Raw genomic sequence first — 24882 nt, forward strand, 5'->3', positions numbered from 1 at the left:
GCTTTCAGGCATTCCGCGTGCTCTCGGAAGTACGAGGTGTCGCGCGATACGTGGGAAATTGTTTGTTTTGCGTTCTCTTTTCTTTTTTTTTTTTAGCAATAGAGGAAAAGAATCTCTCCGGAGAAAGAAGACAGTTTTTCACTCCTGTCAGAGAGAAAGACGAAAGACAGTTGCAATCTCTTTAGACGCTGACAGGTTCTTGTAGAAAATGTTCGACGTGATCGCATTTAAATATATTGCATTTAAATATATGCATACATGATTTATGCAAATTATATAATTAGAAAAACGATTTAACGAAAGTCAGGCAAGTGAGAATTTAACGCTGGTATCTCGTAACGACAATTAAATTTATTTTTAATTATTATTATAATTATTTATAATGAGCAGACAAAGAAATAATTATAATAAATTGATACATAAATAATTATAAATAATTGTTTTAAACTGTATATTAATTAAACGATTTTTTAAACACACTAGGATATAACTGGAAGAATTTCGACATTTGTTTGACAGCCGTTGGCAGGTGGCTGTTTCGAAAACGACGCTACTTTAGACACGCGAATCTCTTCACTCGCTCTCCAGAATGTATCCTATATGTGTACTTGTTACGTGATATCGTGTAAGTCGGACATTCGACGAGCGCGAGTCTGAATGTGACTGTCGAACGACGGACACGTGCCGAGGAATTGCACGCGCATATGGCGCGTCGTGGACGGCTTTCTTCCTCCGAGGTGGGCCGTCGAAGACGTGTCCGTTCGATTCAGTCGATTTATGGTCGCCACATCCCTCTTCGCTCGAACGTGTTTCGAGTAAGCGAGCGAGATATCGGTAGAATTATTTTCTTCTTTTTTTTTCATTCAGACTGTTTGATCGAGGTCTTGGATCGAGATCTTGGTCAAGATCTGGGTTCGGAAAAGAAAATGAAAACCACAGGAGTGTGAAAGTGCAACCACCCGAAGTCGTGGATATTCGAGGCGCTTGTTTCGGAAACAATTCTACACGATCCGATCAAACACTCGGAATTTTCGAACTGAAATATATTTTCTCAGGCTCTCGATTGTAAAAGACAATGCCGGAGCATCCGAGTCGAAATTTCATTTCTACATTAAATCTAGTTTTCCACTAAATCTCCGGAGATCTTTTATTGTGTATATCGAAAATACTGCGAGCCGCATCGGGTTCACGTACCAGTAATGCGTGTCCACGAACAGCGCGTTATCCTTGGCATGTCTTCGTCTCTTCTCACCTTCTCGTGGAGCGTCGAGGACATGGGATCGCGTGGTTACGCGTCGCGCGATTCACGATTCGCGCGAGTTGAACGCACTCTCTCGGCTGTACCTTCATCGGCCTATCGCTTCTGCACGCGCTTCTTGCCGAGCCGACGGCCGACCGCGCACTGGCCCGGCTATACTTTACCTGTGCTCACCTGGCTAGCGTAGATCCTGCTAGCGGCAGATGAGAGGACCTGTTCCTTCCGGGTTCCGCGCGATCGCTCGGCTCGGTTCTCCTTCTCCACCATCTCCTCTTCGTCCGATTGTTTTGCCATCGTTCGTTCAACCTGTCGTGACTCGGCGCTGGCACACCGCTGCTCTCGAGTGTTAAATTGCCGCGAATCAGACGCTTACACTTTCCAAAGTGTTAAAAAGTAACACGACGTCATCATTCGCACCGTTGATCGTCAACGGTCTACCCAACTGGATGAAGTAACCGCTTGATTAAAGCAGTAATGAATTAAATATGAAAGAATCGAGAAGATACGATAGACAAGATTCTTTCGCCGGGAATGAAAGAAAAAACATTCCCGAGTTGGAATCTGCGAATGAAATTCTTGCCCATTATTTCGTTATAAATATCCCATATATCGCGGAAGTCTCAGGTGTCCAACGAACTTCGAAGAGATATCCGTGATGTGTGAATCCTTACGGACAGCAAATCATCGTCGCTTCGGATTCATCCAACAGCTCTGTGATAAGATGAAGTGACGTTCGCGGCGCGCACAGTCGGATGGGAGTTAACGGTAACCTAGGCCAACGCACAGTACATTGCGTTACGACGAGATACATCGACGAGTGTCGATGATTAACCCTTGAGGACGCGTGTTTCTTTATCTACGCCAGTCTGAAAAAAGTCGTCCGTCCGACATTTGGCACGCGCGGCATTATCGATGCGGAAGATTCCTTTTCTGTTCGAGATTCTATTTGAAACGCGGTTACATACAGAGGAAACGGTTTCTTTGCTTGATTTAGTACACGTTTAATCTAAATGATGCGTTATTCATGTCTGTCATCTTTATATTATCTCTCGTGCATTAAAGGGTTCTCCCGTTAATGAAGTTTACGATTAAAGGAAAATCGGATTGCGTTCCACTTGAAATATTTCTCGGTGAACCGCGATCGCGTAATAATTCCGTCGTTAGAGCACGTTGTCATTATTTTCGGTGAGGGACACAGTCGATTTACATCGAGAAACACGAGGAAATTGGCGAACGCCTCTTATCAGTCCGGGCGAAAGGAACACACGTCCGAATGACCGATGCTTTTTTCCCTTTTTTCGCGAGACGCGGTAGAGAGGAAAGAGAGAACGAAAAGCGGGGAAACGCGAGGCGCGGCACTAGTTCTAGTGGCTGTCGCGCGGCAAAAATCTAACGAACGCGTTTCGTTTCGCCGCGACACGTGTGTATCGAACGGCTCGCGAAACTGGTCCGCACCTACGAAAGACACCGTCCTTGCAACGCTCACTCGCTCGGCGCATTTCCATGCGAAACGCGTAACCGCACGCCCAGTAATCGAGATAGACAGATAAAAAAGCGTATTACATGGTAAGACGAAAATTCAGCCGGAGCCAATGACGAAATTCGCATGCAAAGCGGATCGGTCTAACGAATACTTCGTCTCGATAGGTTTCGTCGCCGGGATCGTCGTATTATGTTCGCGAAGAAGCAATATTCGCGGACGGATATCAATATACTGTTATCAAGTATCGCTCGATATGTCGCGCGAATCGTTGCGACGCGAGACCTTCTACCCACCTTGATTAATGCCCACGCGCGTCACATCGCGATTAAAATGAAAATGTGACATTTATCGAGAGCAATATATACCGATCTGCGTATCTGTACCCTTGAGAAAAGCGAAGGACATTGAAAATCATCTGTTATCGCGGCGAAAGATAATTTCCTTTTTTTCATTGTTCGAACGTGCGCCCTGATGCGTTTGAACGCCACGAAGTTAAAGAAATTTACATGAAGAAACAATAAGCCGGGTCGTTTTTCTTCATTCACTCGGTAAAAATAATTTATCGAAGGTCGGTCGCGACAAGACAAAATGCGGCGGTACGCACAGAATGAATTGACTTAGGAATCTCGCGGCCTGTTCACCGACGATGCTGCGCGGAATAACAATGTGATTTTTGCGTGGAAACGAGGTTGAAGAAAGGGGAGAACGCGCGAACAACCGAGGGAACAGGTGTCACATGGAACGCTTTTTTCACGCGCTATTTATCCCGTCGGATTAATCGAGCGAGCTGTTTCTCGAAGCCTGCCAAAAAATATGTCGTTAGTAACGATAGTTTTTAGCTTCTATCAAGTGAAGAAATGAACGGTAGGATGTTAAAAATTGGACAGTCGTTGCTTTTCGTTTAATACGATATATTTTAATGAAAAACGGCAGAGCAACGTTATGAATTTAATATTTCTGATAAGTAGATTTTTCAAGCTTTAAAATGCTTTCTGAACCACTTCGTTATCATCATTTGTGCCGAAAATACAGTTCAGTGAATTTTACCTGTTTCATATAACGGAAAATGCGGCTGACCATCTGTTCAGTCGTACTACTTGAAATAGAAGGAACATATGTTCCCGTCTTAAGTTGTATTACGATTCCAAATTTTTGTATTGAGAAGCATATAAATATATTAATGTTATCCGTAGGATCTAGCTTATTTGAACACTTTGTCACAAACATAAACGCTCTATTGCTCTGTGATCAACTTGAAACGAGCTCAATTATCCCGGTAAGGACGGTGGCGCCTCGTAGCGAATATTTCGGAACTAGTCCAATTCACATATCCAAATCTCAAACCATATTTAGCCGAGATTCGAACCGAATTTAACCGAGACTCAAACCCTTCTAAACGATTTTCTGCTCAACACCGCTAGATGGCACCAGACTGCTCATTAGCTCGCAAAAAAAAGGTCCAATAATCGTGTAGAGTCTTTTCGACTCACTGCGGCAGTTCAGGGAAATCTTTGCTGTACTATATCTATATATTCTTCGTCGATGGCTACACAGTACACGCTGTTACATCACGTGGCTTACATCAGTATCAGGTAAGAATGAGTTACTATAATAAAAATACTATTCATTTCTTATTTCTTTGTAATAAAAGGAAGTATAATTTAACACGGTAACTCAATGTTCCAGTGACTTTCAATCAATTAGTAACGGAGATAATTTGATAAAGGATGTTTTTTAACAGATTCTTCAATCTCATCAAGTCACCTTTCCAAAAAACCTCTGTATTTTCTTTCCCGTTAAAAATGACGTCGAATAAAGTAGACAAGCAAATGAAAATTGGCACGCATGATGGCACTTTCCATTGCGATGAAGTGCTTGCTTGTGTACTTTTAAAAATGTTGCCACAATACATGAATTCTACCATAGTGAGGTAAGTCATTAATAGAGACAGCATCAGAGACAAATATTCACAATTCGTGAGTATTACGTTATATTTTTAGAACTCGAAATCAGGATATCTTAGATAAATGTGACATTGTAGTGGATGTTGGTGGAATATACAATCCTTCCATCCATAGATACGACCATCATATGAGGTGAGATAATATATTTTGTAATGAAATACCTTCCTCTGTTTCTTAACATGTTACTATCCTTTCTCATATTAGAGACTTTTGTGAAACAGCTAGCACCGTCCTAAAGAAACCAAATTTCAACCGCAAGATCAAGTTAAGCAGTGCTGGATTGATCTACTGTCACTTCGGCCATGAAATACTTAGGAATATATTTCCACATATAAAGGAAGACAGAATCATTGATCAGATCTTCAAGCAAATCTATGATACTATCATTTTGGAAATTGATGCTATAGACAATGGTATACCGATGTATCCAGATCTGCTAGATCAGCCGGAACCAGAGTAGGTATTTTCACCTGTATTGCTTGTACCGACATGATTTCTGACTTACAGTACTTTTGTTTATTAGATATTATATACATACTGACTTGAGTTCGCTAGTGAAACACATGAATGAGTGGACGATCAAAAGTACGAATAATCAAGAAGCATTTGAAAACGCTATGGCTATGGTGCAGCGTGTATTCATGAGTTTTGTAACCCGCACGGAGAAAGTTTGGTTACCAGCGAGAGAAGTTGTGCAAAACGCCATAAACGGTCGATTTGAGGTAAGACATTAACGATTTCCTTCTTTATTCTCACCTCACGTATTCCCGATTGATTATTTAAATTTAAGAAAATCAATCTTGCAGATTGATCCGAGCGGAGTGATAATGGAATTGTCGAGACCGGTGCCGTGGCAGCAGCACCTGTTTCATCTGGAGAAAGAAATGGAACTTTCTCCGACGATAAAATTCGTCATTTTTCCGGGCGAAGAAAATTATCGGGTTCAGTGTGTGCCGCAAGTATTGAATAGCTTCATCTGCAGGATATTCTTGCCGAGTGAGTGGGGCGGTTTGCGTGATGACGCGCTCGTGGCAGCCTGCGGAATCGAAGGCGCCAAGTTTGTGCATGCCACTTTATTCATCGGTGGACACAAGACCAGAGATGGCGCCTTAGCTATGGCTGTGGCAGCCTATGAGTCTGGGAAGCTCTCGAGACCACTCGAGGAATGTCCATGTTCTGACGACTAGCAGGGTTCCTACCTGACAATTTCTAGCTGCTTTGTCGACCTTTCTTCTTACACTCTGGGTCGTGAAAGTTAGGAAATTTAAACTTTTTATATTTATATATACATAAACTCAAATATTATGAGTGTGACGAGACATGAAATAATGAATTGCATAATACACAGTCGTCAAGACTTGAATCATGATACGTTTACTGACGCTATGACGAATAGCAGGATAGGAGACAGTTTTTAAGTGTGCCGTCGATATCTTACACTCTGGATCATGAATTAGGAAATTTAATTTTTCATGTTCATGTGTAAAAACTAAGTTATTATGAATGTAACGAAACGTGGAAGAATAAATCGTACAATATACATTCGTCAATACTCTTAAAACATGATACGTTTATTGGTATAACTTGCTCCTCACATCAGATCCATACAAAATGACACGGAGTGCGCGTCTCCCCGCACACGGTCCTTCGCTGGCCAAATTAAGACAGGTTCGAAACAGAGACGAACTCGTGATCGATCCGCGGCGGATTGGTTCGGGATATTTCCTCGGGTCGTCAGTTAACACTTTGAGCGGATATGGCTAAGTGCTTGGCCTTTGCCAGCGCCACTTCGGGGGTATCTATCACTCTGCCGTCGGGTCCAAGAGGGGCGTAACCGTAAGAATAAGGCCACGAAGTACTCAGGGCACCGTAGGGAAGTCCGACTGTCTTGACAGCTTCCTGCGACATAAATCATTGTTAGTATGCTGATGCGAATAGCATGGCTACGTTGAAATAAAAAGATATATCTATAAAGTGACCATTGCAGTCGATCGAGCACATCTGTAAAATAGTCGGAATCTTTTATTTTTGCTCTGACAATCAATAAAAGTAGCTGTAAAATTAATATGACAAGATCATGAAAAAAGAAAGATTAAAACGATAGGTAATATCGTATTTGTAATCGCTTCGAGAACCGTTTTATACAGTGAAATTCTCGTCGATCCATAGAGCGACGTAGCATTATGTCAATCGACCTCGATTCACAAAAGCGGAAGGATACGATGCTACGTTACCGGTGACAAAAAGGTCAAATAAGTTGTTTCTAATGCGTATTGTAGCTCGGTTCAACGAGTAGAGTTCTATACGTGTAACCGTCTCTAAATGAGAGTGCCGTACTTGGGCGTGAGCGGCGAGATGGGCAGCCTTGGCCTGCGCGACTTCAGGTGTGTCTACCACCCGTCCGTCCGCGCCGATGGGCGCGCCGTACGTGATTGCAGGTGGATAAACAGCAAAAGCATATCTGTAGCCGAGCGTTCCTGTGTTCCTGGCGGCCTCGTAGTCCTGAATGGCGAGATGCGCCGCTTTCGCCTGAGCCACCTCCGGCGTGTCCAGGATCTTGCCGTCTGGGCTGAGCGGCAGGCCGATGTGATAAGACAGATAAGTCGGCCTCGCGGCCACGATGGCGCACAGTGCGGAAAGAACGATCTGAAAAGTGATTGTACATATAGGTGCGTTCCTCTTGTTTGGTTAAACGGGATGTCTTCGGGTTTTGTGGCGAATTCTTACGATCAATTATTATATCGCGCCTTTTGAGCGAATTTTTCCACTTCGTGGATTCGTTTAACCCTTGATATACCGTCGTGATATTAATTAATTTTAAAGGATTAATTTCTCTTATTAAGAAAAATAAGTAAATTTCGTCTCCTTATTTTTTGGAAAACTTCTAAGAAAAAGATGTAAATTGTGAAATTTTTATCCTTACAAAGATGCTTACAACTGCTCAAGAAGGAGCTCAAAATTGAATCCGATGAACCTTTGGCGAGAGAATCTAATAGTTAGAGTCTTAATTAAGATAGAAGAATCAATTTATGAGAAAGACTAATATCGGATGCCGCTGCATTCGTGTCAAGATGAAAGGGAGGGAAATTAATAGCCGAAAAAAGATGAATCTTTCGCTGAAGAGGAGTTCCAATTAACGAGTTCTCCCTCCTCGTGCATTACGATTTCGACGAGAAGGCAAACAGAAAAAAATTCGATCGAGCATCGATGATCGCAGCGTCTTAGCGACGAAGAGCGGTCGACTCAAAAACAGAACCCTTTTTTTCCGCGAGACCGAGACACCTTCGAGAGTCTCGATCGTCGGTCTTGATGGTACTCACAAGAGCCCTCATGTCTGATTAGCGGCGGTCAACAAGCGCTGCTGGCTGATTACCAGTACTCGCCCTAAGGTATGGACTGCTATGTCGTACCATGTCGAGACTCCGATCTCCTTTTATATATGTGAATCTTGGTAGGGAGTCGTCGACCCGTAGGAGGGGACCACACCTTGCAGCCAGCGCCTCAAAAGTGCTGACATTGACATTTGTGACATTAACGACATTTGCTGACATTGATGTTAACGAGGACCGTACCCGTCGCTTTCAATTCGCCCGGAGGGGGATGCTCCTCGGAGGAGCGTGGACATATCGGCAAGGTCAGGTGCACCTGACCACAGTGGAACGACTTCCTCGACGACGAGTCTTCTCTTCGCGCAAATTGTCATCACAGCAACCACCGACGGTCCGAGTAATCGACGAACCTACTGCGAAGTCTGCCCCATCGATTTCCGAAGAATCAGTTTTTGCCGGAGGCAGATGGGGTAAGGGAATCAATAAATCAATAAATGTTTTGTTTGAGGTAAAAAGGTAAATCGCCTCGTAAAATATCTTTGTTACCGCGAAGATGACGGTTAATGGATGTTTCTGTGTCGAAGAGAACACGTAACCGGGAGAGAACAATGTGCAATAGCAAGACTTCTGTGTCCTCGGCGCGGCTATCTCGTTTTATGACGGAAATCTATGCTTAAAATTCTTACGGTATTCCTTCAAACAAATAAGTACCCGGACGACATAACGTCTAAAATCAAGACATAAGACGCCTGAAAGACAAATGTCTTATGTCTCGATTTTAGACGTTACGTTGTCTACACTTTTGTAGAACACACTATCGTAGAACGGCTTCTAAACTTCTTATTGTCTAAAAGACGTTTTTACGACGTTTTAATGTTATTTAGGAATTCTGGACATGCGTTTTCTCGCTTCATTAAACAAGACGGCTACAGCAAGAAACCAGGAGTCTTAATGTGTATGTACACGCAGCGATGCTTACGTGGCTTTTTTCTCTCATCGGTGGATTTATTCGTAGATCTTAATGAGGAAACCTTTCTTGTTTTTCTTTAATTAAAAATGAAAGACAAGGTTATCGAATATGTTCCCTGAAACCGGCCAATAGCCGAAGCTGCCGATAAATAGAAAGGAAAGGGGCAGAGTGTGATTAAAATGTATGGAGCGAAGTAGGAAAAGGGAGCACACCAGCCGGCAAAGCAAAACGAAGGTCGGCCACGCGCGTGTCCTCGGGACCGTAAAATTTTTCCCGAACGGACGATCGGAACGAAATGTATCGCTTTCGCAGTTTGACGCGCCCGGATAAGTATCGGGTGCGAATTCGCATTTTTTTGCTCGTCGTTGTAAGTTCGACATCAAGGTCTCGCTTCCCTGATGGGATTTTCTTCGCGCGGCCTTGTGCGCATTGTCCGAATCGCTCGTGTCTGTCGATGTTAAAAACGCGTGATTCCGCGAAATTCGATTGTAGTGGAAAGTAAAAAAGGAAAAAAACAGAATTGCTTTATATCCTCTATCAGTCGAGACATTGAATTTAACTTGTACGATCTCTGCAAATAGAAACAATTCTGCACGTATTTACATTGAAAAAAAAAAGTTACGTTCAAGTAAATTTTTGTTAAAGAGCATTAAAGTGATTACATTACTTGGATTACGTAAATATTGCTTAAATGTAGCATTTTTTCTCAGTATGCTAGACTTAAATAATATTTACTTGATACAATAATTATTCCAATATTCCTTAGTAAATATTTGCTCCAATACAGCATTGTTTTCTTTTAATGTAACATTTCAGAGAAATTGGATGAAAAATCTCTCGCATGCTTATGTGGGCGCTTTAATGGCACGTGGATCGCGCAACTGCTCGGCGAACAAAAGCCCTTTTCCTTGGAATTCGAGATAATCTCGGCACGCCCGATGACCCTATTGTCTATCGCGCATAAGTGCATATACGAGCGGGTACGGATACCTTAAATGTCCAATAAGCGATAGATGCAATTAGTTGGCCAACTCTGCATTTTCCTTCGAGCGTATGCGTGGGCCGCATATTGTCGATTTCGTGACGACCCATAAATACCAATAAGGAGGACCGAGCGATTACGCGTCGTTAGGCGAACGCCGGTCCTTCGGGTCGACGCATCAGGATAATCACGAGAATAATGATGAGATTTTCGCATATATGGGAAATTCCGTCGTCCTATGGACACGGAATTCGCTTAGAGTTGACGAAAGAATCCGAGAAGGATGAAGGGGAATCTGAGTAAACGTCGTGGATTTACGCGACATAATGAAGTATAGAGCTCGTGGCTCAAGGTATCTCAAATCACTTGTCCGAAAGTAATATGAAATGTTGCGATCCTTGAGGCCGAATTCGGCTGCGACGTATACGGAACACTCGGGACCGATGTAAAACAACCGGATCGATCATTCCTCGGATTCGTTCGCGAGCGTGAAAAAAGACGATAAGGTATGCTGACCACGCGTGCGTAAGGCCGCAGGCGGATGTTGACAGGTACGCCTGTTGCACATGTCGACTTCACCGTCCGATTATTTATAGTGTCCTATATCAGCTCGACGGATCTCTTAAATCACACCTTCCCTTCTAAACGTTCGTAAAGCAGACATTCTGAGAGTTGCGTCGCGTGCGATATTTTATTACTAGTCGTGTCGGCGATTCGTTGTTCTCTACAATCAAAAGTGTGATTCGTGTACGGAGAATGGTAGAATTTTGAAAGGATTTAATATATTCGTCGAAAAAGGATCGAAAACGATATTTATAATAAAATAAATCCTTAGAAACTTGTCAGGGTTATGTCGTAGAACAGAGTAGGAACTGAAAGTAACAACGAAATGCTATATATTTGTTATATATTTCTTACGAGCTAACATGTCTTAAGCATCATTAAGTAACTTGAGCAAACGGCCGTGAGTCTTGCACCTCAGTCTGAGTGTTGCGATCGAAGATGCGAGTGATTTACGACGCGTCGCCGAACACGCCGTAACGAGTTGCATAAATTCGAGGAACGTGTTTCCTGAATTATTCAATATTGTGGTAACGTAACATTAACAGGACGTTGCTTTACGAAATTTAACAATACGTTCTCGTTAATTAGCAGTTGTTTGTTGAAATCAATATTCATTATAACCATAATGGCCGTGATGAAGAGCGTTGGAGTGAGCAGCGAGATGATTTTGTTTGGCGTGCGCCACTTCGGGGGTGTCGACGACCCTGCCGTCGTGGGATAAGGGTGCGGTCGGGCCGTGATAACCGTACGACGGTGAATCGTAATATTCCGAGTGATCCTCGCCGGCCACGAGAGGTGCCGAGGAAGCTGCGTGATTGTAAGCCGCCAAGTGCGCGGCTTTCGCTCGAGCCACTTCCGGCGTGTCCACCACGCGACCCTAAAGAAAAAGAGAACGATGAAAACAATAACAAACAACGATAAATTTCGCTGTCAACAGTCTAATTCATCTTTTCGCGAACTTGGTGGTGAAAATTAATTTTGATTTCTTTATTTCTGAGACTTTTTTTCCCCGCGAATTCTTAAGAGAGCAGACCGGAACTCGAGGAAGTCGATTTAACCGAATAGAAATATATCGAATCGGCTTGAGTATATAATCTAGCTGTTATACACCCGCCACTAGCATCGGAAAAGTGAATCAGACGATCGTGCATCAATATAGTAGAGACATTTTTTGTTAATTAAATATATATAAAATAGAATTATTACTTCGTGATCCAACGGAGCAGGCGGTCCGCGATATCCGTATCCAGTATGGTACACCTGATGACCCGCCGTTACAGGTTTCGAATATCCGTGATAATTTTGATTGTCCGAGTAGGAGGAACTATGCGGAACTTTGGCAGCGGCCTCCGCCACGGCAGCGAGATGCGCCGCTTTAGCACGCGTTACTTCCGGCGTGTCCAATACTCTCCCATCGTGACCGATGGGCGCAGGTGGACCATGATAATACGCCGATGTTGCTAAAGTTACTGCGACGGTCGAGATCAAGACTACCTGCAAACGCGAAGGTGATCAATGTAGAAGCGTCGATGGTGAAGTCGCGACAAAAGCGATTACCGATGATGCAGGAAATTTTCATCAAATGAAAAATATTATTATAACTCATACAATAAATTAATAAAATATTATATAATTCATATATAAATGTTAAAATTGTATCCTATTACTGATGTGAGACGGATGGCAATTCGCGATGAAAATTTCGCGATTTCCTTCTCTTATCTCAAAGAAGAGATTGCGCAAAGTAAGATGGGGTTCCACCGCGAAGGGTCTACTTACGAGGGACTTCATCGTTACGTTCAATCCTAAATGGAGCGCCGCTGTTTTATAAGCAGCGAGCGCGAAATGCTTGGTTTATATACAATCGGCGATTTAATCTTGCCTAATAGCATCGCCCCACCAGGACGCGAATACCGTTCGACTAACGCTCGTAGGAACGAACGATCGTTCGATTTTTACGAAATGTATCAAGATGCACATTTCTCGGCGCTTTTGCGTCGCCTTAGCGTCGCGAAAGTGCACAACGCGGTGATGCAATTAATTTTTCGACGCGATTTAATGATTATTTCGATTGCGCGATAGCGTCGAAGCTCGTATCAATAATTGCCGATCGATTTGGTTAATTGAATTTCGCAATCAAAGAATCAGATCGGATACTTAATTATTTGATTGTTATTTGATACGCTTTATTGTTATTCTCCGAACTAATGCAATAGCTCGTTAAGCAATTAGGCGCGGCGCGTGTATGTGGCGGAATTTCTAGTAGTCTTTAATTCGAGATAATAATCGCCGGTCATTATTAATGCGCGGCCACGAAAAATTTATTTCATCATTCCACGGTTATTAATTAAAAGAAATGTCGCAAGTTCCATAAATCTCCAGATTTTGAGATAATTATCGCTGCTACTATATGGAATGAAATTTGATTACGAAACAAATAAATTCGGAAACAATTATAAATATTCGCCTGAAACAACGTCGAATGGATATTTCAGCGTCCAAACGTGTTGATTTTTTACCGGATTTTCAACCTTGAATTTTCTCGGAGAGCGTTCATCGGAGATCGACGAAATTCGGGAGCGATCGATCTCGATCGAAATCGCGCCGTTGATGCTTTTTGTCAAGGCAATTGTACAACGTCGTCCCGTAGAATGTTCGCGTTTTCATCGTTGACGCAATCATAATTTCGCTCTTACTGGCGTTCCCCCTACTCCTCCCCTTTTCTCTCTCCTTTTCGTTGTTCCTCTCCCTCTTTCGTTTCCTCGCTTCTTCTCGTTACGCCGTAACAGCTTGGTCTTTTTCCTAGTCCCACAAGATCCTCGACGTATCTCCGTCTCACAATCGCGCAGAAGTTGCCAAGCAGAAAAACCGGGACCCCTCTCGTTCCAGCTATGTGAAAATCGAGCCGGGTCTGTGTCTACGTTTCGTCCGTGCTATTTTAGGCGGGACAGGTGAGTCTGTCTGTATTGTCCATCGGCTATATAAAGTCTACACGGCGCGATCGAACTGACAGAGATTCGTCCGATCTTGAATAGATGCGCACAATCATGAAAGCCCTCGTGAGTAAGCAAACTTTATCTATCCTTCACCGTCGAATTCTCTTGCTTATCCATCCGCCGTCACCTCACGTTCATCTCATCCCCTTCAATTAATTCCTCGTTAATAATTATTTGTGAGAGATTTCGTTCGAAAAATCGATCAACCTGAAAACCCCAAATCAAATAAAGCTATTCGATCGCCTCGACGGTGGCTGGTTGTATCGTCTTATGTATTCGGCGATACTACCGTGGCGCTTGATCGAGTTTTTTCTTCATCGTCCTCTGAACTCGAATACAAATCTCTTACCACTTATCTTTTCAGATCATCTTATCGTGTCTCACATGGGCTTCCGCCGCACCTTATCAGACGTACGGGGTGCAAGCCGAACACTACCACGGGCCGCTAGCCCCGTTGGCCCACGACGGTCGAGTGGTTGACACGCCGGAGGTGGCGCACGCGAAAAAAGCCCACCTGGCGGCGTACGCGGCTGAGGCGGCGAAAACCGCGCATCACGGGTATAACATGGGATATCACGGCGCTTATCACGGGCCGCCGGCACCGCTCGGCCACGATGGACGAGTGGTTGACACACCGGAAGTGGTTCACGCCAAGGCGGCTCACTTGGCCGCCCATGCGGAAGCGCTCTCCAAGCTCGCTCATCTGTCTTACGCGGATCCCTACTCGCACGCCAACTGGTGAATCCAGTATGGAGGAGCGTTATGTTAAGGCATGACTAGAAATTTATCTGTATCGCGGCAGTGGTGGAAGAGCACACACACACAAATGGTAGCTTAGAAAAATCGTTGTTCTAATAGGCGCAAGGTTGATAAATGTAAATTTCCAAGTGGGTGTCACTTTACATGTAATAATATTGAAAGAGCAAATAAAGCGTAACGTATGGATCAATGGCGAGTGATTCTCTTTACGATGCAGACCCGTCGAAAAAGTATGAATAAAGTTGATTCTAGCCCCTTTTTCCGAGTGTGAAATAGAAATACAACGGAGATAATTGAATTGGAGCGAGGGAGCACGGAGGTCGATCGTATCGTGATCGAATGTATTGTTTTTATTTATTTTCCTTTTTCTCGACAATGCATACGAAGCAAACAATCAGGGAAACAACGATTTATTTCGCGCACGCTCTGCCGGGTGATCGAGTTTTGCGTCCAAGATTAATCGCCCGGTAGGCGGTTCAACGGAGCCGATCTCACGTATCGATGACTGACGATCGACCGATACTCCGTCAAGCTTGACTAAACGCCTGAGCCCGCCGCGTCTCTGAGGAATTGCGTTGGTGACAAATACGCAATTCCTTTCAGATCGGTATACGGATAAGGGCGCGATCGATGAACCAAGTCGCCAGTTGCAACACCGTGTCCGTTTTAGTAATTCAGCAACTATTGTTATCGCTACCCTGTGACATACTATTGTGATTGATCCGACACGTGCGAATAAACAATTGCATAAACCCGGGGTATTAGTGGGTGTAACTCGTTGCGCGATCGCGACGTAAAGATAGTAAACGCACGTGACACAACCGTAAGTCGATCTTACGCACTCAAAGGCAGTGCTTTAGGCGGCGTCTTTATTGCCCTTTCTGATTTAATACTAAAGCCATTGCACGCTGAGAGAGTCAGAAAGTTTCTAGAAGGAGGATCATTTTTTAAACGATGAGAACCGGTCACAGCGATACGTTAGACACAGCTTGAAATATTGTATACAGGAAATAAAGAATATCCTTGGGCGGCGAGCGCGTAATTCTTCGCTAGGAGCGGAAACTGCGAGAAGTTTCGCATTTCCGTTGTCCGAAAAATTACATGATCGCAAAGCAGCCGTCGAGTTCGCGTGAAACTTTTCACTTTTCTCGCCTTCCGCCCCTAGGAAAAAATTACATGATTGCTATCCCGACGCACGATTCGGGAAGGCGACGCTCTTCTGCGGCTCAGCGCTCGAAGGATCCCTAATAAGTCTCGTTAGCGATCACACTCCGAATCACTTTGGCGAAAGTCTACGCGCAGATGACTGCGAAATGCATTAGCGATGAGGCGCGGGGCGCAAGCCGCATAGTTCGGAGGCGCCGCGAGGTTACACGCGCGACCGGGTGTCATTGTTGCACGCACGGTAAATGTTACGGGGCAGGGCCTTAAGGAGAGCATTTTCCTCCTGGGTGTGGTTGTGCTCAGCAGTCGCGCGCACCAAGTGGGGCGAAGCACGCCCGATGCGGCCGCCTGTACCCCTATAAATTGCACTACGCGCGTTCACGACGGACGTAATACGAATCTAAACGCACGTGCCGCGGGATCTGAGCAACGGGATACTTACCTTCGAGCAGGACTCGCCGCGATGATCGGATACCTCGTGAGTACACGTACGGGAGGGCTCGGGAGAGTGCTGTGAAGTGTCGCGTTCGAAGTACTGCGTTCGCTTTTTCGTCATCTTCAAATTAATCTCCGGGAGAAGATTCACGTTGTCACCCGTAATCTGATATTAATTATCGAGCACTTGTACTCTCCGAGAACCCGTTAAGGTTTCTGCTCAGACAGCACGCAATATTTCTGAAATATCGTTTAAATATAGTTATTAGATGTTTTGTAAATATTCAAATGTCCGAGAAAGTCAGGTATAAGAAAAGTTACGATAAATATTCCAAAATATTTATCATAAGTATTTTGGAATATTTATCATACTTGACTTTCCCGCATACTTGGATATTTGTAAAATATTTAATATCTACATATGCTGAAAACATTGATTCCGTCGCTGATTATCTCGGTATTATATTGCAGATCCTTGTATTTGCAATGTCGAGCGCCACTCTGGCGATTCCACAATGGTACGGAGGACCAGCTTATGCGCCTCACGCTTCCCCAGCGCCTTTGGGCCCCGATGGCCGTGTGGTCGACACTCCGGAAGTCGCGCAACTGAAATCTGCTCACTTGAGTGCTTTGGCGGAGGCTAACGCGCGCGCACCGAAGGGACCGGGCTTGGTTGGCGGATACGCCGGACCCGACGGATCTTACGCTTCTGGAAATTACATCTCGCATTACAGGTTTGTCTCGAGCGCTCATTATCTCGCTCGTTTACCCGTTTGTAGTTTGCATTTTTCTGAGGTAGCCTCGTACTGGTATTTAGACGCAGCATTTTAGTTCTCTCTTTCGCTCTTATGCGGACATATTTTTCTGTTTAGCCAAATTCGATCATTTGATTAAGAATTCGCTGATATAAATCTGTCCACCGTTGCGTATTATATTATCATTAAATCAAACAGCGGACCACCGGCTCCACTGGGTCCGGACGGTCGCGTGGTCGACACACCCGAGGTTCAACAAGCCAAGGCCGTCCATTTCTCTCTCTACAATGCGGAAGCGCAGCGCGTGCCGGCTGGTCCAGCTGATCCAGTTGCTGGCGCCTACGATCCGTCCTGGAACAATGCTGGTGCCTACAATCCCGCCTGGGACGGTTCGGCTCGCAATTACTACTAAAAGCGAACGTCGATCGTTCGCAGGGAAACGACCGGATCAAGGCGACCCGAGAAACGCGCTTCCTCTCGTCGAATGGACGTCGATGTTCCAGCGGGATCGATCGATCCCGCTGGATCACGCGAGGTCCTTCGGTGTTCTTCAGCTACCTCAGAATTGGAAGACTAAAACGACACGAATTAGAGAGCGTGGTTGGGCGAGATAAATCCTTTCCGTTGCATTGCGAGAGAATTAAGGAGATTCAGTTCGATCATGATCCAGCGACTGGGAAAAACGCGGTAGTAACGGCCGGCAACGCGATGCAATTGAACGGTTATTTATGCTCGGAGACCGCGCAAGAGATATGATCTGTCGTACATATATATTATATCCCGCTCGCTGTATTATGTCGTTAGCGTTCCCCACGTACTCGAGATCGTGTACAGTAATTCGTGTCCCGCGACGCAAACGCCGTCACGACGTTAACTACCTCCTACGATCGGTCCGGCCGATGCATCCTCGCTGATTCATCTCCCGATGAGCGATATAGAGCTTCCTGCCTGCATTTTAAGCGTTGCACTTTGTACACTTCCTATTGTCACGTGCGACCACTTGTATCCGGTGTGTATACAGTGAAAAAGAAATATATACATATATATATATATTTATGGGATAGAGCAGCGAAACGAAAATGACACTGTCCATCCAACATCCTTCGATACCGTTTGACGCTTTCGAGAAACGGTGAAATTTGTTTCGGAAGTTTCAGTTTAACAGAAAGAAGGGGAAACTAAATTCGAGAATCTGGAGAAAAGTAAATTCGGAAAAATTTTGCTCGCATACATATTTCTATGCAAATGTTTCTATATCGATGTGCGAACGTGCTGACCTTAGAAAATCCAATTTATTCTCGCGACTCTTGTGCACGTATTTACGGTTGTTTCTCGAGACTTGCTTCCGTTTCCGTATCATCGTCTGCGCATTGTCCACGCACCATTATTCAAATCTGCTTCCGCGAGAACATAGCACACGTGTGTCGCAGATCATTATCCACCGTGTTCTACCGTTGCATACTTCGTCAGGCACGATTAATCGCGTCCTTGCTGGCGGCACGAGCTCGCTTAGGACTCGCGGAGGACCGCACAGAATAACGCGCCTTCTATTTGTCTCAGTTACAAACAAAACCGGTTCTTTCGTTATCCACGCAAATGAATTGATTTTTTTTTTTTACGTGGCCGACCGAAATCAGGTAATTAGAACTGTCGGTTCTTTCGGGCGACAAATCGCACCGTGAGCCTTGAGGAAGGATTACGTCCCCCGAGAAGAACTCGATTTTTTTCTTTCCGTCATCGATTAGCGGTCGCAAATGTTCAACGCGTAATTTCTACATCGAAATTCACAGTTCGTCGATCAGCAATTATTATTAAATACAGAGAATATCAATCGAGAAACTTTATGAGAAACTTAATCAACAGTGGACGTTGTAGCCGGTCGTAAGCGCGACGGCGCGCGCGTGAGCTTTCATATGCGCCGAGCGGGCCACCGTCACTTCCGGTGTGTCGACGACCTGGCCGTCCGAGCCCAACGGAGCAGGTGGTCCCCGATAAGCGATCGGCGATACCAAGCGGATCAGATAGAGCAGGTTCCCGTGCTCGTAGGCGTCCAATTCGTGATCCGAAGTCGCCGTCGCGGCCGCGCGAGCATGTGTCGCCAGATGCTTGGCCTTGGCTGCGGCGACCTTGAAAATTGATCCCTCCGTACATACAACAAAGCCGTTAATTCGAATATCACCTCTCTCGTCCTGACGCCTCGTATAATTTCTGGGTTAATTCATCTCCCCGGGGCGGCCGCTATATTTTTGTATCGTAAGACGCGACTAATAACCGAGTTGTCAAATTGAGAATTTCGACGGAATCTGTCTTTTTCGTGCTCAGCAATTAAATTGGAATCGCAAAAATAGGCATGTCTCCCACCCGGAAGGGTTAAGTTGAATTGATGGAGGGAAAGAATCGGCTACTTTTGAAATCGCATCTTACCTCCAGTGTGTCGACCACCTGTCCATTCTGCCCCAGAGGCGCCACCGATTTCTGACTGTCATCCCGTTGCGTCATTTCCCGGTTTGTTTCCAGTGGTTCTGCCGTGGCCGATCTCGTGGTCGGTGACAGCTCGATCAGAGTTTCCGCGACTCTGGCATCTGCAGCTGCATATGCGGCCAAATGCTCGGCTTTGGCTTGGGCAACCTCGGGCGTATCTATGACCGTACCGTCGTTGGCAAGAGGCGCCCATGGTCCATGGTAGTCGTACAGCGGTGTCTGTTGTGATTTACCGATCAACAGGCTCGTCGCGCTCAGGAGAACCTGGAAAACCGCGGGGCGTTTAGAAGAGTAGGCGACGTGTGCCGCAATCGATGTCAATTCTCTTCTGGTCGGTTCTCTTTTTTGTTCTCTCGTAATGTCGCACTTACGAGTAATCTCATGGTCGTCGTCGTCGTCACGCTCGTTTGCGACACGGATCTACCAGTTATGAATGCGTCAAGGCGATCAGCGGATCGTGCTTTTATAGGATCGCATGCTACCCCGCGAGACCATCATCGTGGTCAGTCGGGTCCATTGCAAAAAAAAACTCTTTAATCGCTATTAGCTCTAATGATATACGTTTCCGTGTAACCTCACGCGATACCTTCCCTCGGATTAAATAGACCTTAGACACTCGCTCAGACGCATAAATATTATATTATATTATATCATTATATTAGATTATATATCATTTATTAGACTCTCTCATTTCGATAAATATATATAAATTACGATAATGAAGAAATATATATTTTTCCGTTGTGTTATATGAAACTGTGCATTCGATAAGGATGTTTTTTTTCGTTTTACCTTCCACCTTGCCTCGTTTTCTACGCAACCACCCACTCACCGCAAAGCGGCAGTGCAACGTGCATTGGAACGAACTTTTTTGCGGTTGTAAGACACGTGCGATTCACGGACGACCAGCTTGGATCATAGATTATCCGGTGGTGGTCCCTTCAAGGTAGTCCTCTTCCTATCGCTCATCATCCTGCCTTAAGAAACCGCTGTCCTATCTCATCAAAGATCTTCGAGCGAACGAAATTCAAGCTTTGTGCAGATAGAGAGAGAGAGAGAAAGAGAATAATTCTTTTAGGAATGTATATTTATAGATTTTTCTTTAATTTGCATATCTCACAAAACAAATGATGGCAAATAAAAAGAAATTAATTTTCCGAAAGGCTCGGAACGGCTCGCCGTTCGATTCTTGCATTGTTTCGTCGCACTTCGATTATTCTCGGTGATAAGACGATATCGGGTAGAGGATTAATTGCCATTTGAGGTCAGTGGAGCAGCGCGGGGGAGAAGATTATTTGATCTTGCCCTCGTTATAGCGAATCGACGGTGATCTGCGCGCGGTAACGTGAGATACAACTCAGCTGCCCGCTCGCGGCAGGTGATTATTGCGCAAATCTTCGCGGGGTCTCTCGTAACACATAATCTGCAGGGCACGTAACGAGTTAAACCACCGACCCGATATCGTACCGCAGCTGAGATCTTCTACGCAGAATCCGCCAAGATCCTTCCGACGGTTTACGCGTATCGCTCGACTCGTATATTTACATCGAGGTCAATTAAGTGATGTAATTGTGCACAGGATGTTCGCCGAAGTATCACATCTAAAGTCGGTCTAAAGTCGATTTCTCTTCGAGGGAATTTCGGCGGCAAGGTCTTCTTTTCGTTTTCGCGAGCGCTTTCCTAATTCGGCGGATGTCTCGGTAATTGAGCGGCCGATAAAAAAAATCCCGTCCATTTGTTTGTAATTTTATTTATGTACGCGCGCAGATAGCGACGCTCGCGTACACTTCGCGCTACAAACGAGTTACGATTCCTGACCTTTTCGCCGGCAAGGTATGTCGAATCACGATGCTCGAGTTCATTCTCGGGGAACGAAGCTATTATTCCGCTCTCTCTTTCTCATTCGTTTCTTCTCACGTCTCTCGCACTCCAATGACCTATGTGGCAAGATCCACAACTGTAACGCGAGATGACTATGTTTCGATAGAATTTAACATGATACTCTTCTCGGTTCCCAGATTTGAATCGAGATTAGTACACGGCGCTTCCCGCCGCGCTATATTTGCGGGAGACTACGCGCGCGCGCTGCGAATTCGAGACAATAAAATTGTATATTTATTTATTTCGCAGTCAATCTTTTTTATGTCCATGTGAATAAATCGGTACAATGGATATACCGTTGCAGTCGCGTGCATTGCCTCAAACTTCGTTTCCCCTTTCTCGCCGCGCAAGATTCGACTTGCGCAAAATTGCGTGCGCATCGACCGCAATCGTACGAGACGATCGTTACGAGATATTGTCTCGCAGCAGCGCGCTGCAAAACGTAAAAACTTTCCTAATCGTGGAGTCCCACGACGATCCGATCGTTCCATTTGCACTCCACCGATTTTTATCTGAATTAAGACACAAGCCGTTTCGTCACGAATCGCTGTGATTTCGCGAGAAATTTCGTGTTGCGGTCATTTCGCGAATCCCTTTTTTTCTTTTTGCGCACGTCTACAATAGGTTCGAATATTTTTCATCAATTTCATTTTGTATCTTAATCTGCATATCTAATTAATCTAATTAATCTACTTAATGTTATTAATTTAACGGAAGAGAGGACTGATAGAGGGAAACTGGCAGAATGGCGTTCTAACCTAGAAGAATTGATTAATTCAACATTTGATGCGCATTCACAGCACTTAATTAATATTTCTTCGAATAAAATGGTGGTGGGGAAGTACATTTTACTCGAATTAAATAACGCGTAATGTAAAATTAAAAGACAGTCTGCGACTTGAATAAAATTCAATTTTCAGCTTAATCAACCATTGTACGTAACACATTATTACAAATTAGAAAAATTAATCGCTGTGCGATACTTTGCGATATATCTTGTAATCACAGATGTGTGCGCAAGTGAAACTTTTGATATTATTCACGTAGTAGCGGAAATCACAAAATTTAACAACTGCCAATTTCGTGTAATTTATAGAAATCAAATTGATTTAAATAAAATAGTCAATTTATTTAAGTGAAATTTATTTATATAAAATAGTCATAAAGTAAATTAAGACAATGAATTTTATACAAGAAGGACCAGGAGGGCAGGGACCAACGGACAAGGAGTCATCCTTCCATTGAATCTTTTTCTCAGCAGTCTTTATGTATCACAATTATCCGATAATCAAAGAAAAGGCGTACAAATGTCGGCGATCGACGTCGTGAAAAAGAATGCACCGGTGATTCGCGTAGAAAAGGCAAAAACAATTTATTCATCTAGAGTATGTACAAGCTGTCCGGACAGTGTCGGCCGACCGATCCGTGAGGATCAGTAGTTTCCTATCGGATGCTGGGATTGATAATGATAGGGCTGGTAATTCGTGTAAGACTGTGTTCCGTAATACGAGCCTCTCGCTACAGCAGCACCGGATCCTAGATAGTTTGAGACAGAAGCTGGTCCGGCCGATGGCGCGGAGTAACCTGAAACAACACACAAAGGATCATCTGCAGAACATTCGACAATTTCAACCATCCGCCTCCGCCGTACTTTACTTTAATTTCTACGAAAAACTTCCGATCAAATGCGAGAAGAATCGATCAATTTCTTATTCCTTAAATCCTCATTACAGATTTACGCTCATCATCGGCTCTCCCAGCCGCCTCGACGACTCACTGTGGTTCTCCTCCGGATTGTGCTGCTGCGTGCTCGCGTGCTTGTAAGCTCGAGCCTCAGCCTCGGCGAGCTCGGCCAGCCTGGCAGCCTTGAGGGCCGCCACTTCCGGCGTGTCCACGACCGTGCCGTCCTCCGCCAACGGCGCCGGCACGAAGGCGGTGGGCTTCGGTGGCAGCGCGTAGTTCTTCTGGCCCACGAAGTTCGCTCGGCCGTCGTATTGCTGGGGTTGCTGATAGTTGAGCGGGTTGTAGATGGACGTCGGCACGTGATTCACGGCCTGGTAGATCGGTGTGGGCTGCTGATAATCGTTCTGCCTCAGGTAGGGCATCGCGGTCGGCTGGGTCGCCGGGTAGACGTGCTGCTGCTGCTTCTCGTCTACGGCCGCTCGGGCGGCGGCTCTCGCGAATTCGGCGAAGTGCGCGGCCTTCGCCTGTGCCACTTCCGGCGTGTCGATGACGTTGCCGTCTTCGCCGACCGGAGCCGGCGGCGCGTAGCTCGGTGTGACTCGCTGGGGTTGAGAGTGGATCAAGGGGTTGCCGTACGGCGACGGTGGGCCGACGTAACCGGCTCTACAGGTCACCGCCGTGACCAACAGGAGAATCTAGAAGGGAAAGATGATTTGGTCGCGAGATCGACATTTCTCACTGGCCGGTCGACCTGGCCCGCCCTTTCACTTTCCTTTGTCCGCGTGGATCTCCCCGGGATCACTCACCAAGCCTCTCATGACGATCTCCAGGGCCGTGTGCTCTGCGCCGGTTTCCCCGCTTCTCGTTCCTTGTTCCTGGTGGAAAAGAGCGCTGCTGTTCTACGCCAGTACTCGCTCGTACCAGAAGTGAGACCCGGTCGTCGGTTCGGCGTTTTGTGTTCCTGGAGAACGGTCGCTTCGTACCATTTATAGTCGCGTTCGTTCCTCCCCTCCCACGTGGGCCGATCGCCGGCGACTCCTTGGAGGGAGTCCAGAAGTGATCGGCTAACCCGCTGGTCCGGGAAGTTCAATCGGAAAGGGTAGGCGGTCTCCTCCCTCGTTTTTTTTCACCATCGGCGACCTTGACATTTCGGCGCCCGCACTCCAACACCGGAAGCGTAATGAGAAGCTGACGGTATCCTCATTTGTATTCCGATCGACAGGTTTCAATTAATGCATGATGTTACAAATAATATTAAGCGATGAGGATATTTTTAACAATTCACACATTAGTTAAAATTCTTGAAATAACCATGTATTTTTAAAATTATAAAACTTTTGTTTAAATTTCTTCCTATCTCTCGCGTTTTGCTCAAAAATATAAACTGATCTTTTTCATGTTTCATCTTTTAAATTTCTTTTACGATGGAAGATTTGTTGTAATCTAAGACAAAAAAATACTTCTCTTATTGTGTCCTAGATTACAACACATTTAAAGCATTTCAAAATCAAAGGAGAGGAGGGGGAACACTATTGTGGACTTCTTTGTCAGTTACAAGCGATCTCGCTTAAATCATGTCGCTGATAGACTGGACATTGATGTTGAGAAACAACAAAGGCGTGTACGAGCATTAAACGACTTACCAGCCCTGAGCAAACGAAGGACTCGAAGTCGAAGGACGATCTGCACCGAGAATGCATTCCTACAAACGATAGTGCACTCTCTCGTAATGCGTTTACGGCGTATTCGGACCTTTGTGACCTGTACGATAAATTTCAACGGGACTGCGAGCCATTTGCGATCGAAAGTGAATTTCTTTCTCTCTTTATTTTCCCCCCTATAAGTACTTACCGTATGAATATTACGGACAATCACAATCGCGCCCGGTATCGTATCAAAATTGCAGCTATAATGATATGCAATTGTTTTCCTTATTTGGCGCGCTAAATTTAGAAAAGTGAAAATCTAAAATAGCGATTCGACGAGTAAATAAGGTAAAACTACCAATGCTTGGACGCGCACTTAACACATTCTTATTGTTTTGGTCTTTATAAATATAAATGTTTATTTTCTAAACTTAATATGCTTGTATATACTCAATATATATACATTTATTCTATGTTAAAAGTTTGAATATACTCATTTAAAGATCAAAACAACAAGAATATCCAGAATTAG

General features: G+C 44.8%; 3 protein-coding genes across 3 annotated transcripts; 2 read left to right on the forward strand and 1 right to left on the reverse strand.

The window, feature by feature from the left end:
* Positions 1-4210: 4210 nt before the first annotated feature.
* LOC106746691 (UPF0160 protein MYG1, mitochondrial-like) lies at positions 4211-6248 on the forward strand. The gene is made up of 6 exons (XM_014623507.1): positions 4211-4333; positions 4483-4671; positions 4742-4837; positions 4910-5161; positions 5229-5427; positions 5512-6248. Exons 1-6 carry the CDS (start codon positions 4284-4286, stop codon positions 5890-5892), a joined length of 1167 nt encoding a protein of 388 aa, XP_014478993.1. The 5' UTR covers positions 4211-4283; the 3' UTR covers positions 5893-6248.
* Positions 6249-6439: 191 nt separating this feature from the next.
* Positions 6440-23695, reverse strand: LOC106746648. The gene is made up of 11 exons (XM_014623444.1): positions 23511-23695; positions 22799-23399; positions 22461-22605; positions 19512-19560; positions 19084-19404; positions 18521-18800; positions 14211-14281; positions 11757-12044; positions 11236-11427; positions 7043-7351; positions 6440-6604 (listed from the first exon to the last, which is right to left on the reverse strand). Exons 1-11 carry the CDS (start codon positions 23520-23522, stop codon positions 6440-6442), a joined length of 2433 nt encoding a protein of 810 aa, XP_014478930.1. The 5' UTR covers positions 23523-23695.
* Positions 15875-17669, forward strand: LOC106746871 (cuticle protein 2-like). Its single transcript, XM_014623990.1, has 3 exons — positions 15875-15947; positions 16376-16638; positions 16858-17669. Exons 1-3 carry the CDS (start codon positions 15933-15935, stop codon positions 17069-17071), a joined length of 492 nt encoding a protein of 163 aa, XP_014479476.1. The 5' UTR covers positions 15875-15932; the 3' UTR covers positions 17072-17669.
* Positions 23696-24882: the final 1187 nt, after the last annotated feature.

The sequence above is a fragment of the Dinoponera quadriceps genome, unplaced genomic scaffold (assembly GCF_001313825.1).
Source record: "Dinoponera quadriceps isolate SergipeBrazil2010 unplaced genomic scaffold, ASM131382v1 scaffold1565, whole genome shotgun sequence".
NCBI classification, from domain to species: domain Eukaryota; kingdom Metazoa; phylum Arthropoda; class Insecta; order Hymenoptera; family Formicidae; genus Dinoponera; species Dinoponera quadriceps.

Excerpts from the sequence above, each read along its gene's own strand:
- LOC106746691 (XM_014623507.1), top strand. The coding sequence starts at position 4,284 with ATGGCTACACAGTACACGCTGTTACATCACGTGGCTTACATCAGTATC. Across the intron at positions 4,334-4,482 it reads GTGGCTTACATCAGTATCAG|ATTCTTCAATCTCATCAAGT; the intron begins GTAAGAATGAGT and ends GTTTTTTAACAG. Across the intron at positions 5,428-5,511 it reads CCATAAACGGTCGATTTGAG|ATTGATCCGAGCGGAGTGAT; the intron begins GTAAGACATTAA and ends TCAATCTTGCAG.
- LOC106746871 (XM_014623990.1), top strand. Across the intron at positions 16,639-16,857 it reads AATTACATCTCGCATTACAG|CGGACCACCGGCTCCACTGG; the intron begins GTTTGTCTCGAG and ends TAAATCAAACAG.
- LOC106746648 (XM_014623444.1), bottom strand. Across the intron at positions 22,606-22,798 it reads CAATCCGGAGGAGAACCACA|GTTACTCCGCGCCATCGGCC; the intron begins GTGAGTCGTCGA and ends GTGTTGTTTCAG. Across the intron at positions 6,605-7,042 it reads ATCTCGCCGCTCACGCCCAA|GAAGCTGTCAAGACAGTCGG; the intron begins GTACGGCACTCT and ends TTTATGTCGCAG.